At 43.6% G+C, this 15,778-nt stretch overlaps 1 protein-coding gene across 6 annotated transcripts in view; it reads right to left on the minus strand.

Annotated features, from left to right (window-relative positions):
* The window catches only part of CASP8 (caspase 8), a 51,942-nt gene that overhangs the window by 17,231 nt on the left and 18,933 nt on the right, over window positions 1-15,778 (minus strand). For 2 of the 6 annotated variants that reach the window (XM_058439717.1, XM_032754965.2), the window contains exons 1-2: window positions 10,342-10,691; window positions 1,636-1,966 (exon numbers count right to left, since the gene is read on the minus strand). In XM_058439717.1, the coding sequence (XP_058295700.1) occupies window positions 1,636-1,966; window positions 10,342-10,366 (356 nt within the window). In that variant the 5' untranslated portion in view covers window positions 10,367-10,691. Of the gene's footprint in view, window positions 1-1,635; window positions 1,967-8,122; window positions 8,192-10,341; window positions 10,692-15,778 lie in introns of those variants that run through there. The other 4 variants (XM_032754968.2, XM_032754967.2, XM_058439729.1 and 1 more) reach the window with 3 other exon arrangements.

Consider the following 15,778-nt stretch of genomic DNA (forward strand, 5'->3'; position numbering starts at 1 on the left):
AGGCATGAGCCACCACGTCCAGCTAATTTTTGTATTTTTAGTAGAGACAGGGTTTCACCATGTTGGCCAGGCTAGTCTTGAACTCCTGACCTCAGGTGATCTGCCCGCCTCAGCCTCCCAAAGTGCTGGGATTACAGGCATGAGCCACCTCACCCAGCCCAGAATATCTCTTTTGTCACTTAAAATCAAAATAATCAAGCCTTGGCTGGGCATGGTGGCTCACACCTATCATCCCAGCACTTTGAGAAGTCAAGGCGGGTGGATAACTTAAGGTCAGGAGTTCGAGACCAGCCTGGCCAACATGGTGGAACTCTGTCCTACTACAAATACAAAAATTAGCTGGGCATGGTGGCACGCACCTGTAATCCCAGCTACTCAGGAGGCTGAGGCAGGAGAATCACTTGAACCCTGGAGGTAGAGGTTGCAGTGAGCCGAGATCGTGCCACTGCACTCGCCTGAGTGATGAAGCGAGACTCCGTCTCAAAAACAAAACAAAACAAAACAAAAAATAGTCAAGCCTCAAAACAAAAAATCGTCTCTGAGAATAGAAAGACCAGAGCATTCATGGGCTGGGCCATCAGAGGGCAGCAGCTGTCAGCCCTGACTGTGAACCCTTTCCATCTCACATGCCATAGTTATCAACAAGCAAACAGAGACAATGAAATGGGCCCAGAGCAAAGGCTTCAGTAGAAGTTTCCTGAAAGCAAAGCTAAAATTGCTTTAAGTAGTGTCCAATAATAGGAGATGTTGAAAGAGAGAAAGTGACAATGTGTTTCCGTTTTTAAAGTCTTGTCACAGCATCATGAAGTTGTAACTGAATGGGGTTTCTCTCTCACACCTTTGGTTACCCACTCTCCCTAGGGTGGGGAGAAGCTGAGTTTTACAGCCTTTGGCAGGATGACCCAAGGTGCCACCGTCTTCCTATAGAAGCTTAGAACTGTCATACAGCTGGGCTCATGGGAGCTGGGCAGCCTCGGTGGGGACTGCCTAGCTGTATGTGCCAGGCCAGCGGCTTACAGCTCTGTAAAGAACTGTGTCATTCGAGTCTTTAAGTGTGGCAGAAAACCCTTAAATCTCATTGAAAATTTTCATAGCCATCCGCAAGCAGGTGGGAGGGGGATTTCAGGGTGGGAAGCTGTGATGCTTTACTCAATGGATGGGCAAAGTAAGCACACAATCTGGATATCGAGAGGCACCAAGATAAGAGAGGAAAAAAATGAGAACATTTAGAAAAACGCTATTATAACTTCAGCATACCTCTAAGTGATGTTTCACTTTGAAAAATAAATTTTTATTTTACGGTCTTAGCATTTTTATAGAATTATACATAAGGCCCCTAAATTTCTTAATCTGGCTCCAGTGGGACATCTTCCCAAAGCCTCCCAAGTGATACTGAACGTGGTTTCTCTCTTACGCCTTTGTTTACCCACTGTCTCTAGGGTGGGGAGAAGCTAAGTTTTACAGCCTTTAGCAGGACCACCCAAGGCACCACTGTCTTTCTGTAGAAGCTTAGAATTGTGGCACAGCTGGGTTCCCAGGCACTAGGCAGGGTACCACAAAGACAAGCTCCAATCAGCTCAGAGGTTGTCCATTCAACCCACACCTCCCAGTCCCACAATGGGAGTTTCCACCCACCTGTAGGCAGAAATCTGAGCCCTGCCTGGTGTCTGAAGTTCCCTTTCCATCTCCTCCTTTCTAGTGTTTAGGTAGGCAATCAGCAAATCCAGTCTATTAATTCGGAAGAGCAGCTCCTTCAGGAAGGACAGATTGCTTTCCTCCAACATTCTCTTTTCCTGGAGTCTCTGGAATAACATCAAGGCATCCTTGATGGGTTCTTGCTTCCTTTGTGGAATGTAGTCCAGGCTCAGGAACTTGAGGGAGGCCAGATCTTCACTGCCCAGTTGTTCCCCAATATCATAAAGATTTCTGCTGAAGTCCATCTTTTCAAAAGGCAGGAGAATATAATCTAAGTCAAAATACAATGGTATGTTCAGATAAGGAAGAATAGTACCATTTGCTGGCTTGTTCACCAAAGGCTACTGCAACTACTAGATACTGGTCATGGTGCTGTGAGCACAGGAGAGAAAAAAAGAACACCAGACAAGTTCCCTCTTACTGTTTAGGAAGGTAGACATACAAACAAGCCAATGGGCTGGGCGCGGTGGCTCACGCCTGTAATCCCAACACTTTGGAAGGCCAAGGCAGGTGGATCACGAGGTCAGGAGTTCAAGACCAGCCTGACTAACATGGTTAAACCCCATCTCTACTAAAAGTACAAAAATTAGCCGGGCGTGGAGGCACGCGCCTGTAATCCCAGCTACTCAGGACGCTGGGGCAGGAGAATTGCTTGAACCCGGGAGGTGGAGGTTGCAGTGAGCGGAGATTGCGCCACTGCACTCCAGCCAGGGTGACAGGGCAAGACTCTGTCTCACAAAAAAAAAAAAAAAAAACAAGCCAGTGGTTAGAGGGTTGTGACCAGAGTGTGGTAGGGATGTAGGGGAAGAAAGCTTAACTTAGCCTGGGAGAAAGGCTTCCTGCGGGGAAGGGATTTTGGGGAGAATATGAGAAAGCACAATTCTTACAGGAAACAATTCATGTAAAAGATGGAGGTAAGAACTTTCAAGTCCATTCAGGCAGGCACAAGGAGCTCAATAAAGTAACTACAAAGGGTCTGGGATGGAGAGTGATGGGACAAAGGGATGAAGCTCTAGCCAGGTACCATGTCACAAAGGGGCCACATTACCATGGGGCAAGGAGTTTAGGCTTTGTCCTGGAGGTGATGAGGAGCTAAGAAAGGACTGTAAAAATGAGAATGACATTATCCAATTGGGAATTAACATTCAAAGTGCAAAGGACAGGCTGGAAGACTCGGAGGCAGGGGACATACTAGGACCTATTAGGACCAACCTCCCCTTCAACCCCACCATCAGTCCCCAAAGTCCATTATATCCCTCTGTATGTCTTTGCATCCCCATAGCTTAGCTCCCACTTTTAAATGAGAACGTATGGTATTTAGTTCTCTTTTTTTTTTTCTTTTTTTCTTTTGAGATGCAGTCTTGCTCTGTCACCCAAGCTGGAGTGCAGTGTCGCGATCTCGGCTCACTGCAACCTCCGCCTCCCAGGTTCAAGCAATCCTCCTGCCTCAGCCTCCCAGTAGTTGGGATTACAGGGACACACCACCACACCCAGCTAATTACTTAGAATAATGGCCTCCAGCTCCAAGATTAAATATTTTTTAAGTGACCCAAAGATTTTGAGTTTTTAAGTGACCCAAAACTTTTAGTTTTCAAAGTCTTCCTTTCAAAAATATCCTTTCCTTCCATTCCCTGAAAGAAAATTTTTAAAAATCTTTTCCCCCTGCTGATTACAGCAGCAGTGGTTTTTTTGTGTGGAAATGGAAACCACAGAGCCTCTGGGGACTTAAGCTTCTGCCTTCTGCTGCCCTCATTCTTCCCAGCCCCTCACTCGTTCGTCCCCTACTCCCACCCCACTGCGATCATGTTTGTTCTGTGCAGGGAGTTGGTCCCCAGCCCTATCGGCGTCACCCTCCTGATAATAAACCACCCTCTCACTAGAATGGAAGCTCTGTGAGGGCAGAAAGTTTTGCGGGTTTATTTTTTATTCTTATTTTTATTTTTATTTTTGAGACAGGGTCTCACTCTGTCACCCAGGCTGGAGTGCAGTGGTGTGATCTTGGCTCATTGCAACCTCCACCTCCCAGGTTAGAGCCATCCTCCCACCTCAGCCTGCTGAGTAGCTGGGACTACCAGAGCAAACTACCACACCCGGCTATTACTGGCTACTGTCTCAGGCTGCTGGCATGATCATTGTCTGGGCTTTCCTGAATGAATAGTAATAGCTATCTTAGAATGTTCAGTGTAGAAATAATCAGGTCTATTGCAAGTTGGCCAGAATTTCCAATAGATACTGCTGGCACGTGTCAATCATTGCTCTAGGTGCTGGGAATGCAGTAAAATAAACCAACGTGGCCCAGGAGTTCAGGTCTACTCTGGGCAAGACCCCAGGTAGCAATACCCCAACTCTTAAAAAAAAAAAAAGCAAAACCAAAACCAAACCAAAACAAAAAAAAAACAGATGGGTAATTTAGCCATCTCTGTCAAAATATAAAATTCACATAAAGTTTGGCCCACAATTTAACTGCCAAGAGTTTTTCCTACATTCACTTAAACGTAAGTATACTCAAAACCACATACAAGGCTATTCATGGTAGCCTTCCTTGAAATAACAAAAGAGCAGAAACAACTGTTTATCAGCATTAGAAGATTTAGGCAAGCTATTAATCATATTCCAGGGAACTCTATTTGGCTACTAGAAAGAATAGGAAGATCAATGTGGTTGAGCATGTGTGATCTACATAATGTATTGATCGGTACATATTTTGTGTATTCACAGAAGAGCTCTGACAGAAAACACACAGTAAGTTCCTTCAGTAATGTTAAAGAAAAGCAGAATTACACACAGATGTGGGCGTGCAGTGTGGGAAGGCTGATGGGTGGAGGTGACAGTGAGAGCTGCTTTATTTCCCATACCTTGCTGCACAGTTTGTACTGTTTGAATTTTTACCATGTACATGTATTACTTATTCTAAAAATATACCTAGTTAAAATCTTTATTTAAAAATCCATTCTTATTCATATGTTGAAAAAGATCTAAACTAGATCTAACCCTGTTTAGTGCCATTAGGTCAACTCTTTAAAATTTTTAATGCATTCTAACCTCTGTTAAAATCTCATCTTACAGAATAAAACCAACCAAAGAATCAAATGAAAGCAGGACTTCTTTTCCCCCATCCCTCAATTATTTTTTTCTGAGGATAACAATGCTTAGTGTATTCATTTTAGAAAATACAGAAAAGATAAAAAGGAAAAGGAAAATTAAAATTATGTATAATTCCACCATCCAAATATAAATGCCCAATAATATTTTACTCTTTCCTACCAAATATTTTATGCATACGCATTTTTCCTTATATTTGAACACATCATATCTCTGTAGTATAAGTGGATTTTTCCACTGGTAAGTACATCTTGTAAGTACTTTCCTGTCTTTAGTTTTTCTTCTACAGCATGGGTTTTAATATCTGTAAAGCATTTAATCTTAGAGATGGGCTATAATTTACATAGCCAGTTCCTGATTACATTTAGGATGACCTTAAAACGCAAATCTTTAAGTATACCTCTAATTATTTTCTTAGAATAATTTCCTAAAAGTAGTATTATTGGATCAAAAGGAACAAACCTTTTTGAGGCTCTTGTTACATATTCTATAGCATTTTCTGACAGTATATAATAAAAATCAACACAATCCAAGGCTGAGATGACATGAATTTGGATATAATAAGATTGGCGCATAGCTCCGTCCTCCGCAGCCATCTCATCTCACTCATTTCATTACCTTTTCAACAACGTGACAATGCTTTTTAAGTGGTTTCCCCATCAAATCATAACTGACATTTAGAAGGGAAAATGCTAACGTGGCTTCTTCTCTGGCCTAGGTGTTCCAGGATACACTGTCGGATGATAGTCGGCCTTTTCTGTTTTTTGTTTTTTGCTTACGTTACACATCCCTCCAGTCATAGTACCTAGAAAACAGTCACTTGCAAAGGATTTATGACACCATTAACAACGGGCCATCCAGCACTGTACAGGGAGAGACATCACGTGGCCGTTCTTGTTTTATGGGACCTAGATTTTCTGCACTAGCTTATGGGCTAGAAACTTTGTTAAGCTAGTATTTTTTAAACAATGTACTTGTATTTTTGGTTCCTAAAAATAGTAAAAGTAACACTTGTTTCATAGAGAAAGTACAAAGAAGTATAAAAAGAAAATAAAAATTACTTAAAAACTTGCCATTTGGAAGTAATTCTTTGGTCACATTTTGTGGCCTTTTACCAATTTTTTTTCCACATGTATATATAACATATGTAAATTTGAATATTTTGCCATGTAATACATATATTTTATATAATCTCTGCTGAATAGTAAATGCATATGTCTATTTGTATTACATAAGTATATTTATTATTTTATATATTTATGCCCCAAAGTATTTAAATATAAATATGTGTTTATAATAATCATATAAATAAATGATATATAAATGTTTATAACCTATATATCCATATAAACATAAAAATATTTTTTAACCTTATTTCACTAAAAGCCTCTGAAGAAACTACTATTATTGTCCCCATTTTTTTGTTGTGAAAAATCACGGCTTGGAAATAAGCTAGTAAGAGAGAGAGCCACAGCCAGTTTTAAGCATCTCACTCAGTGACAGATCACAAAGATTTAGACGTCATTCTACTTGCAACTGGAAGGCGGTGAAAGAATCTCATGAAGAAAAACATAAAATCATAACTTTGAGACGGAGTCTCGCTCTGTTGCCCAGGCTGGAGTGTAATGGCACAATCTCGGCTCACTGCAAGCCCCGCCTCCCGGGTTCACGCATTCTCCTGCGGGACTACAGGCGCCCGCCACCACGCCCGGCTAATTTTTTTGTGTTTTTAGTAGAGACGGGGTTTCACCGTGGTCTCGATCTCCTGACCTTGTGATCCGCCTGCCTCGGCCTCCCAAAGTGCTGGGATTACAAGCGTGAGCCACCGCGCCCGGCCCAAAATCATAACTTTTTTAGAGAACAACATTTCAAAAAATTTTATAATAACAAAACCACAAAAACAAAAGTTCTTAACAAATCCACTATAGGAGAGAGGGGGTCAGAGCCTCACAAAGAAAGTGCTAGAATCTAGGCCCCAGCATCTCATTCCAGAGTCCCATTCTACCACTGTATTACATGCCACAATTAAACTGCAAATACATTCCATCTTATCACAATCATTCCAGTAATATTCTAGCAGCATCCTAGCTCTTGCAGTGATAACTAAAAAGCAAAACATGCATTCGCCATCGGAAACAGAAACCTGCATCTCATCCAAAGCTTGAGAGAACCTGAAAGCTCTCAGGCCCAAACCCCTAACCGGTAGGTAGTATTGCCACTCCCTCCAATCCAGGCTGGCTGCCTCAGACTGCGGGCTGCCCTGGAACCTGACAGACATCCATTCCGCACGCACATGGTGTCCATAACAGGGCGCTGCAGCCACGGCATTCAAACAACCCAGCAAAGGGGTCCGAACCTCAGCAAAACATATAATCCCATCATTTTCAAACAGAATGAAACTTGCAACTTCACCTGTAAATGCTTAACCCAACAAGTACAGGTCTCTGATTGTGTCTATCTAGTCTTCCCATTATATTGTTTTTTGAACTGTTCTGTATCTTTTTAATTTCTCTTTTTTTTTTTTTTTTTTTTTTTTTTTTTTTTTGAGACGGAGTTTCACTCTTGTTGCCCAGGCTGGAGTGCAACCGCACGATCTCGGCTCACCACAACTTCCACCTCCCAGGTTCAAGCGATTCTCCCGCCTCAGCCTCCTGAGTAGCTGGGATTACAGGCATGCACCATCATGCCCGGCTAATTTTGTATTTTTAAGTAGAGACGGGTTTTCTTCATGTTGGTCAGGCTGGTCTCAAACTCCCGACCTCAGGTGATCCACCCGCCTCGACCTCCCAAAGTGCTGGGATGACAGGCGAGAGCCACCATGCCCAGTCTTTTTTAATTTCTTTAAAAAATAAGTAATTGAATTAGTAGGACCACATGGGTGTGTGTATGTGTATGTGTGTGTGTGTTTATGTTGGCAAATGTGTATGTTGGTGGGTATGTGTGTTGGTGGGAGGATAGCTGTAGCAGCAAAGTCAGTTGAGATTTAAATTTTGGCTTCTATTATTTCACAAGTTTGGCTGGGATCAGGATGAGGCCTTTATACAAGTAGGTAAACTTGCAGCATTTCAGAAACTCCTAGGACTTCATCAATCTAAGCTAGAATGGCCTTGAGATCTGGAAACTGCACGGCCCTCGGCAAGGTTCTCAGAGGGACTGCTACCTCTTACACTAACTTCATGGTTTCCCCATCCACACTCACATACGAGGATCACCTCCATGGCCCCAAGGCCACCCGATCTCACTCTCAGCAGCCTAGAAAACTCCAGAATCAAAGGCCTTCCTCCCAAAAGGCCCCTCTGACCTTAAGAAAGAGGCAAATCCTTACCTTACTCTCACGACGGTAGCACCTTCGTCACAGGCCTATCCGCTACCATCTGAGCATCTAAGACAAGAGCAAACGTCTAATGAAGGACGGAAGGGCACAGCCAGCCAGCTCTACTTCCTGTTTCGAAACTCCTGAGTCACAAACACTAGAGCGAAAAGAACGCTTACCACTTGCCCCTGAGTGAGCAGAGTGCCTTCTAAAGCTTCTAAAGCTGGAGGAAAAAGGCCTGGTGGTCCAGGAGACCACATGCAGGGCACCTGGCCACCTGAGCACTGGCCCCTGGCTGTGCCTTTGGATGGGCCATTTTACCTTTGGGGCCTCATTTCCACATTCCAAAACGAGGACGTTGGACTGGATTGTAACTGAGAACACTTTCGTTTCATATTTAGGATTTAAAGATTTTTCTGGGTTCATCATTAAGACTTCAATTTTTTCATTCAATGAATCTTGATGGAGCACCTCAGAGAGATCTTGAGACTGGACACTGCAGAGCCCCCTCATCTTGGTTCTCAGGGTGGCTGCGAACTTTCAGAGCTAAAGCCCCTGGTTTAGCCAAGGAGCATCTCTGTGGCCTCACCAGATTCCACCTTCAGCAGCCTAAAAAACTCTAAAATAAAAAAAAATTCTAAAAAGAAAAAACTCTAAAATGAAAAACCTCTAAAAAGAAAAAACTCTGAAATAAAAAAGCTCTAAAATGAAAAAAATCTAAAAAGAAAAAACTCTAAAATGCAAAACTCTTTGGTAAGATGGTAAGATGGACTTACCATCTTACCAAAGGTGATCCTTGTATATGAGTATAGCTGGGGAAACCATGAAGTTAGCTGAAAGATGGGTTTACCATCTTATCAAGGAGGCAAATCCTGGGGCCCTCACCATGTTGGGCTCTAGGGATATATCAGTAAACAAAATATTGCCTTCATACTGAGAGTTAGATGAAATGTTTTCTGATGTTAAAAGTAGGAAAAGAAAATCAAGCACCTCTCTTCTTTGAAACTGCCTTTTGCCTTTCCCCAAATAGAATATAAGCTTTCAGAGGGCAGGGACTCATAGCTGAGAAGACTGAATGAAGTATCTGAAAAGGACTCTTCACCAGAGAGGGCTAGGTGAAGGTAGCCTCATAACATCAATGCCTGGATGGCCACCGTGGCTCATGCATGTAATCCTAGCACTTTGAGAGACCAAGGTGGGAGGATCCCTTGAGCATAGGAGTTTGAGACCAGCCTGGGCAACATAATGAGACACCATCTCTACGAATAAAAATTTTTTAATTAGCCAGGTGTGGTAGCAGCTCGTCCCAGCTAATCTGAAGGCTGAGATGGGAAAATTGCTTGATCCCAGGATGTTGGGGCTGCAGTGAGCCGTGATTGCACCACTGCACTACAGCCTGGGTGACAAAGCAAGACCTTGTCTCAAAAAATAAATAAATAAAAAGGAAATAGAAACGGAATGAGCAAAATAAAATACCAATAGTATTAATATGCAGTAATAATTGCTAACTCATGTAGTAAGTGATGTATGCGTATTATCTCCTTCAAGCCTCACAGTCACCTCTCGAGGCATTATTAATCATTTAATGATGAGATAACAGAGGCACAGAGGAATTACTTACTTGCCTGAGATCGCATAGTTAAAAAACAGTGTACACATACAAAAGAAAAATACATTTTGCAAAGATACAGATAAATTCACGAATCCACATCAAAACATTAGAGAACTGTCTTTGGGGAGCAAGAGAGAGGGCAGGAGGGCAAGGGTGGGAGTGGAGAGATAAAAGGAAACCCTTAAGGCACGGAAGAGGGGGAAGCAGGCTGTGAACCTCAGGGCATCGTGATTCGACGAATAAAGTACTTAACCCTCATCAGCCCCAGGGCCGAATGAAAAAGAAAAAAAAAGTGGATTGATAAAGTCTTCTGGACTCTACAAACGGGTCCACAGGAGGGAGACCATGTATCTGCATTCGAGGCGGCAGGGAAGCTCGGAGGACAAAAAGGTAGCAGAGGAACTGGAGACTGCTCAGAGTGAAAAAGTAGCGAAGTCAGAGGCAACGGCTCAGAGAGAAACCCCACAGGAGACCTGGGCCAGGCAGCACCCAGAGGTGTCCTCAGAAGAGCAGATCCAAGTTGCTTCCCCACCCCCATAGCCCTGTTTCTAGAGCAAGTCAAGAAACAAAAATATTGTGGTTTCCTGTTGAAGAGGCCACCTTGGCAACAGGCACTCACCCGCTCCACCCTTTCCTGGCACCATCGCAGTCTCCGAGTCCCCTAACCTGCCTAATTCCACGTGCTCAGCGGGGAAGGGGGTGGGAAAGGCTCTCAGGAAGAAGTTCCTTTTACTTTCAATAACCACCCTGGCTCTTCTGCCTCCCTCCACGGCCTCACTTCCTGTTGAGTTGACTAGCAAATTCAGCAGGGCTTGAAAAAAAAAACACAAAAGATAAAAGGAGGAGAACCTGTGAAAACACTTCCCTCCAGCAGAAGGGCAGAATCTGGTCTCCGAGAGAAAGAGAAAACTTCACAACAGAAGGAACCGCAGGGTAAGCTTTACTCCTAAAGCAGAACGGAGATGATTCACTCGAACAAGAAATGTTTCCTATTTAAAGGAACAGATGCCCAATTTCCAACCATTCAGAAGAGGGATGTGGCAGACAATTCATGGACGTGCAAACTAAAAACCCGAGCGCTGGACATGCTTTATTGGAAAGCATTTATACTGACTCCATTTAGTAATAATAACGTCTGTCGGTGACAAGTAATATGCCATTCTTTCTTGCAAAGGGTCTGGGAATAGGAAGTTTCCCTCTGCCTTGATCCAAACCTCAGCACTGAAGTCACAGACCAGCCTTCTCCTCCCTCCCGCCGGACTGGGTAAAGCCAGCCCTGTAGCTGAAATGTAATTTTTTTTTTTGTATTTTTAGTTGAGACAGGGTTTCATCATGTTGGTCAGACTGGTCTTGAACTCCTGACCTCAAGAGGAGGAGTGCCTTGGCCTCCCGAAGTGCTGGGATTACGGGTGTGAGCCACCGTGCCCAGCCCCTCCCCTGTTCTCTGACATCTGCCTCTCTTTCCCATTTGAATTTTTTTTGGGGGGACGGAGTTTCACTCTAGTTGCCCAGGCTGGAGTGCAGTGGCACCATCTTGGCTCACAGCAACCTCCGCCTCCCGGGTTCAAGCAATTCTCCTGCCTCAGCCTCCTGGGTAGCTGGGATTACAGGTATGTGCCACCATGCCCGGCTAATTTTGTATTTTTAGTAGAGACAGGGTTTCTCCATGTTGGTCAGGCTGGTCTCAAACTCATGACCTCAGGTGATCCACCCGCCTCAGCCTCCCAAAGTGCTGGGATTATAGGCATGAGCCACCGTGCCCAGCCATGAATTTTTAAAAAGGGTTTTCTGCCCTTCTGCTTTCACATCTTGTACATTTTATAACCAGAACACCAGCAATAACACGTTACCTATATGTTGCACCTTGACATGAACTATCTCTAATTCTCCCAGCAATTCAGGGTATTGTTCTCCCATGTTACGGATGAGGAAACTAAGACTCAAACAGTTACATGGAGTCAAACTCAGTCCTGCTGAGCCAAAAACAGAGATTTTTCTATGACACACTAACTCCCTTTCTCCAACGCTTCGAATTTGGAATGAATCATGTGGATGGAAGAGTAATAAATTTAAACTAATAGTGACCGATGCATAAAGGTCAGAAGGTCCTTGGTTTCTCAGTCACCTAACAAAAAGGAGTTGGCCTAATAAAGGCACAAGCTAATACTTATCAAACCATTGGTATATGCCAGACACAGCCACCTAAACTGGCTCATTTCCACTTCTGAACAGTTCTGAGAAGTGGATGCTATGATTGGTCCCATTTTATGGATGAGGACACTGAGGCTTAGAGAGGTTGAAAGACTTGGCCACGCTCAGTGAGTGAGTGACAGAATGAAGTCTGTTTGTCTCTAAAACCCTGAGTGGTTAGTCACCACCTAAACATTAATGCATAGCCATGAATCTCAATCTGACCCACCTCAGAATTAACTGCAAAATTTCTAAAAATATGAGTCTTCAAGCTCCAGGTTTGGAACTCCTACCTGAGCAAAAATGTGGGAGATAAAACAGCTGGAGCACTTAGAATAGTGCCTGGGCCTTCCACATTTCTCAATAAATAGGCTGTGGGTGCAGTGGCTCACACCAGTAATCCCAGCACTTTGGAAGATCGAGGCAGGAGGATCGCTTGAGCCCAGGAGATCGAGGCCAGCCTGGGCAACATAGGGAGACACCGTCTCTGCAGAACATTTTTAAAAATTAGTCAGGTATGGTGGCATGCATCTGTTGTCTCAAGCTACTCAGGAGGCTGAGGTGAGAGGATAACTTGAGTGTGGGAGGTCAAGGCTGCAGTGAGCTATGATCACGCCACTGCACTCCAGCCTGGGTGACAGAGCGAGGCCCTGTCTAAATAAATAAATAAATAAATAAACAAATAAATAAATATTCACTACCATGTTATTTAAGCTCACAACATCTCTAAGATGGCTACAAATTATTAGGCTTACATACAGATGATGCAATTAAATGCAACATCAATTAGCTGACAAATGGCAGGGCCAGTGCACGAACTCAGGAGTGTCTCACTCAAGAGTTTCTGCTCTTAGCCCCTTTACACATCTCCCTGCATGTACCCAGGCCCAGCCTAGCAGAAATGGATGAGCTGCTGGAGGCATCTGAGGAGCAGTACTGAGAATGGGGGGAGCAGGGTGGGAGTGGGAGTCTCAGGGCTTCAACTTGTGCCATTTGTAAGGCACTGACCCTAGATTCTCCCAGTCGTATCATATATGTATATGTGAAGGGCTGATAAGTGAATTATGGCCAGGCACAGTGGCTTATCCCTGTAATCCCAGCGCTCGACGAGATTGAGGTAGGCAGATCACTTGAAGCCAGGAGTTTGAGACCAGCCTAGCCAACATGGCAAAACCCCATCTCCACTAAAAATACAAAAAATTAGTTGGGCATGGTGGCATGTGCCTGTAGTCTCAGCCACTCAAGGCACGAGACTCAATTGAGCCCAGGAGGCGGAGGTTGCAGTGAGCCGAGATGACACCATTGCACTCCAGCGTGGGTGACAGAGGGAAACTCCGTCTCAACAAAAAATAAAAATAAAAAGAGTTAATAAGTGAATTATAAACCTCAGGTTGGTTGAATTCCTATTGTGAAGCACAAAGATCATTATTACTTCATTTGCTGTAACCAACTTCTCACCCTCATCTTGAGACATGTGTCTGTGTGACTATTTATATCAGAATTAATAATGTGCATGGTCCTTAGTCCCAGGGAAGCTGAAAGATCCAGAGGTGTTGCCGGAGCTGCAGGGACATGGAGAGCTGGCTCCTGCCCAGCACAGAATGAGGACAGGTCTGCTTTGACTCAATCTCCAAGTGGTTTCCACCCTCTCGAATCTCAGCTCCCACCTGGAGGCCTGGTCTTGAGACTGCTGTGTCTCCTACCATGTCCACCAGCCGGCTGAAAGCAGATTTGGACCTGTAAGTGTCCCTAAAAAAGCCAAGAAAGACCAAACCTCAGCTCAACTGCAACACACCCTTCCCATTCATCTGGATGTGACACCCTTCAAAGATAAACACTGACAGTGAAACCAAAATCCCCTGAATGTGCATGCCCTTTGTTTGCTGCCAACGTGGGAGGTTGTATATAACTAACCCATGGGCCAGGGTGGTGTGGTTTGTGGATTCAATGGGGCCGCTCCCCCTTCCTTGACTGGCAGCTGGCCTTGGCTACTGCCCTTGACTCCTCCTCCAGAGCGTGGCAAGGGCAGGGAAAACAGATTCCATTCACATCTATCTCATTCCTTTCTGGGCCTTGTAGGGAGAGGCTCAAAGAGTTGTCTAAGACAAAGATTTTAGCAGTTGGGATTTTAAGTTTTTCTTTTGGTATTGAAATGATCAGATAGTCATGGGGCGTTTACAATTACTGACCTCAATCTGCATACTCTGCAGCTTGTTGATTGCCAATACCTACCCCTTCTGCTTTCTCAAAAAAACTACTGCAGACATGAATCTGTACCACAGATTTAGAAAGGAAGAAATTGAGTTTGTTAGGCTCTGATTCCAATATTCATGTCACTGACGTAGCTTTTCCAGAATTTTCATTTTTTTTTTTTTTTTTTTTTTTTTTTGAGATGGAGTTTTGCTCTTGTTGCCCAGGCTGGAGTGCAATGGTGCAATCTCGGCTCACTGCAACCTCCGCCTCCTGGGTTCAAGCGATTCTCCTGCCTCAGCCTTCCGAGTAGCTGGGATTACAGGCGTGTGTCACCACGCCCAGCTAATTTTGTATTTTTAGTAGAGACGGGTTTTCTCCATGTTGGTCAGACTGATCTTGAACTCCTGACCTTAGGTGATCCACCCACCTTGTTCTCACAAAGTGCTGGGATTACAGGCATGAGCCACTGCGCCTGGCCCAGAATTTTCTTAAAGGTTTGGGCATAGAAGAGGTGAGGATCCTCAATATTCTTGAGGCACTATATGCCCATACCCAAGAAATGGGGCACCTCAAACGCTAAGGATAATTGTCAAGAACCATCTTTTAAAATGTATTAATTGTGGTAAAATATATATACCATAAAATTTACCATTGTAACCAGTTTTAAGTGGCATCGAGTACATTCACGTTGTTATGCAACCATTCCCACCACCCAGGAGTCACTTTTAATGATATAATAACAGTGCATTTGTTAAGCACTGTGCAGTTTTAAAGGATTTTCCCTATTTTATGTCATTAGATCTCACTGGTAACATTTTTTGGTCTCAGGGGTAGAAAAGCGTGTGTCTTACAGACAGGAAGACATTGAAGAAACGAAAGCTCAGAAAAGTGAAGTGACTCTGAAGGGCCTACGTAGCTATGTAACCTACATACAGCACTAGTGACTGTTTCTTAAAAAAAAAAAAAAAAAAAAAGATCAGGCTAGGTGCAGTGGCTCACATTTATAATCCTCGCACTTTGAGAGGCCAAAGTGGGAGGATCACTTAAGCTCAGGAGTTTAAGATCAGCCTGGGCAACATACTGTCTTTACCAAAAATCAAAAAAATTAGTCGGGTGTTGTGATGCAGTGGTGGTGCACACCTGTGGTCCCAGCTACTCAGGAGGCTGAGGCAGGAGGATTGCTTAAACCCAGGAGTTCAAGGCTGCAGTGAGCTATGATTGCATCACTGCACTACAGCCTGGGGGACAGAGCAAGCCCCTGTCTAAAACAAAAAAAAATCAAATGTTGGGAGGGTTATTCCCTGAAACAGATATTTTCTCCATTAGGTTTCACTTCTCACTTTCTGTAAAGAAAATTCCTTGTTTTTTCCCTCCATAATAAGAGGATTTTAAGAATATCTGTGGTAGTAACAAAACACATTCACTACAAAATGAATTAGGCAATTATTTCTTTCCTCAAAACTGTTAGTGATAACACCACATATTCTCAGTAGATCTAGAAGGTGGGTTATAAAAGTAACTTTTCATGGTTTACAACATATGACACAAAATCCTAGTTTCTGAGAAAATGAGTCATCTCTCACCTGACATGACATGTTGTTGTGGGGGACCAGATGTTCTTTGAGATCCCCCCCTTCAAAAGATACAGTTAAGAGTGAAGAGACAAACCGCAG

The sequence above is a fragment of the Hylobates moloch genome, unplaced genomic scaffold (genome assembly GCF_009828535.3).
Source record: "Hylobates moloch isolate HMO894 unplaced genomic scaffold, HMol_V3 SCAFFOLD_1, whole genome shotgun sequence".
NCBI classification, from domain to species: Eukaryota; Metazoa; Chordata; class Mammalia; order Primates; family Hylobatidae; genus Hylobates; species Hylobates moloch.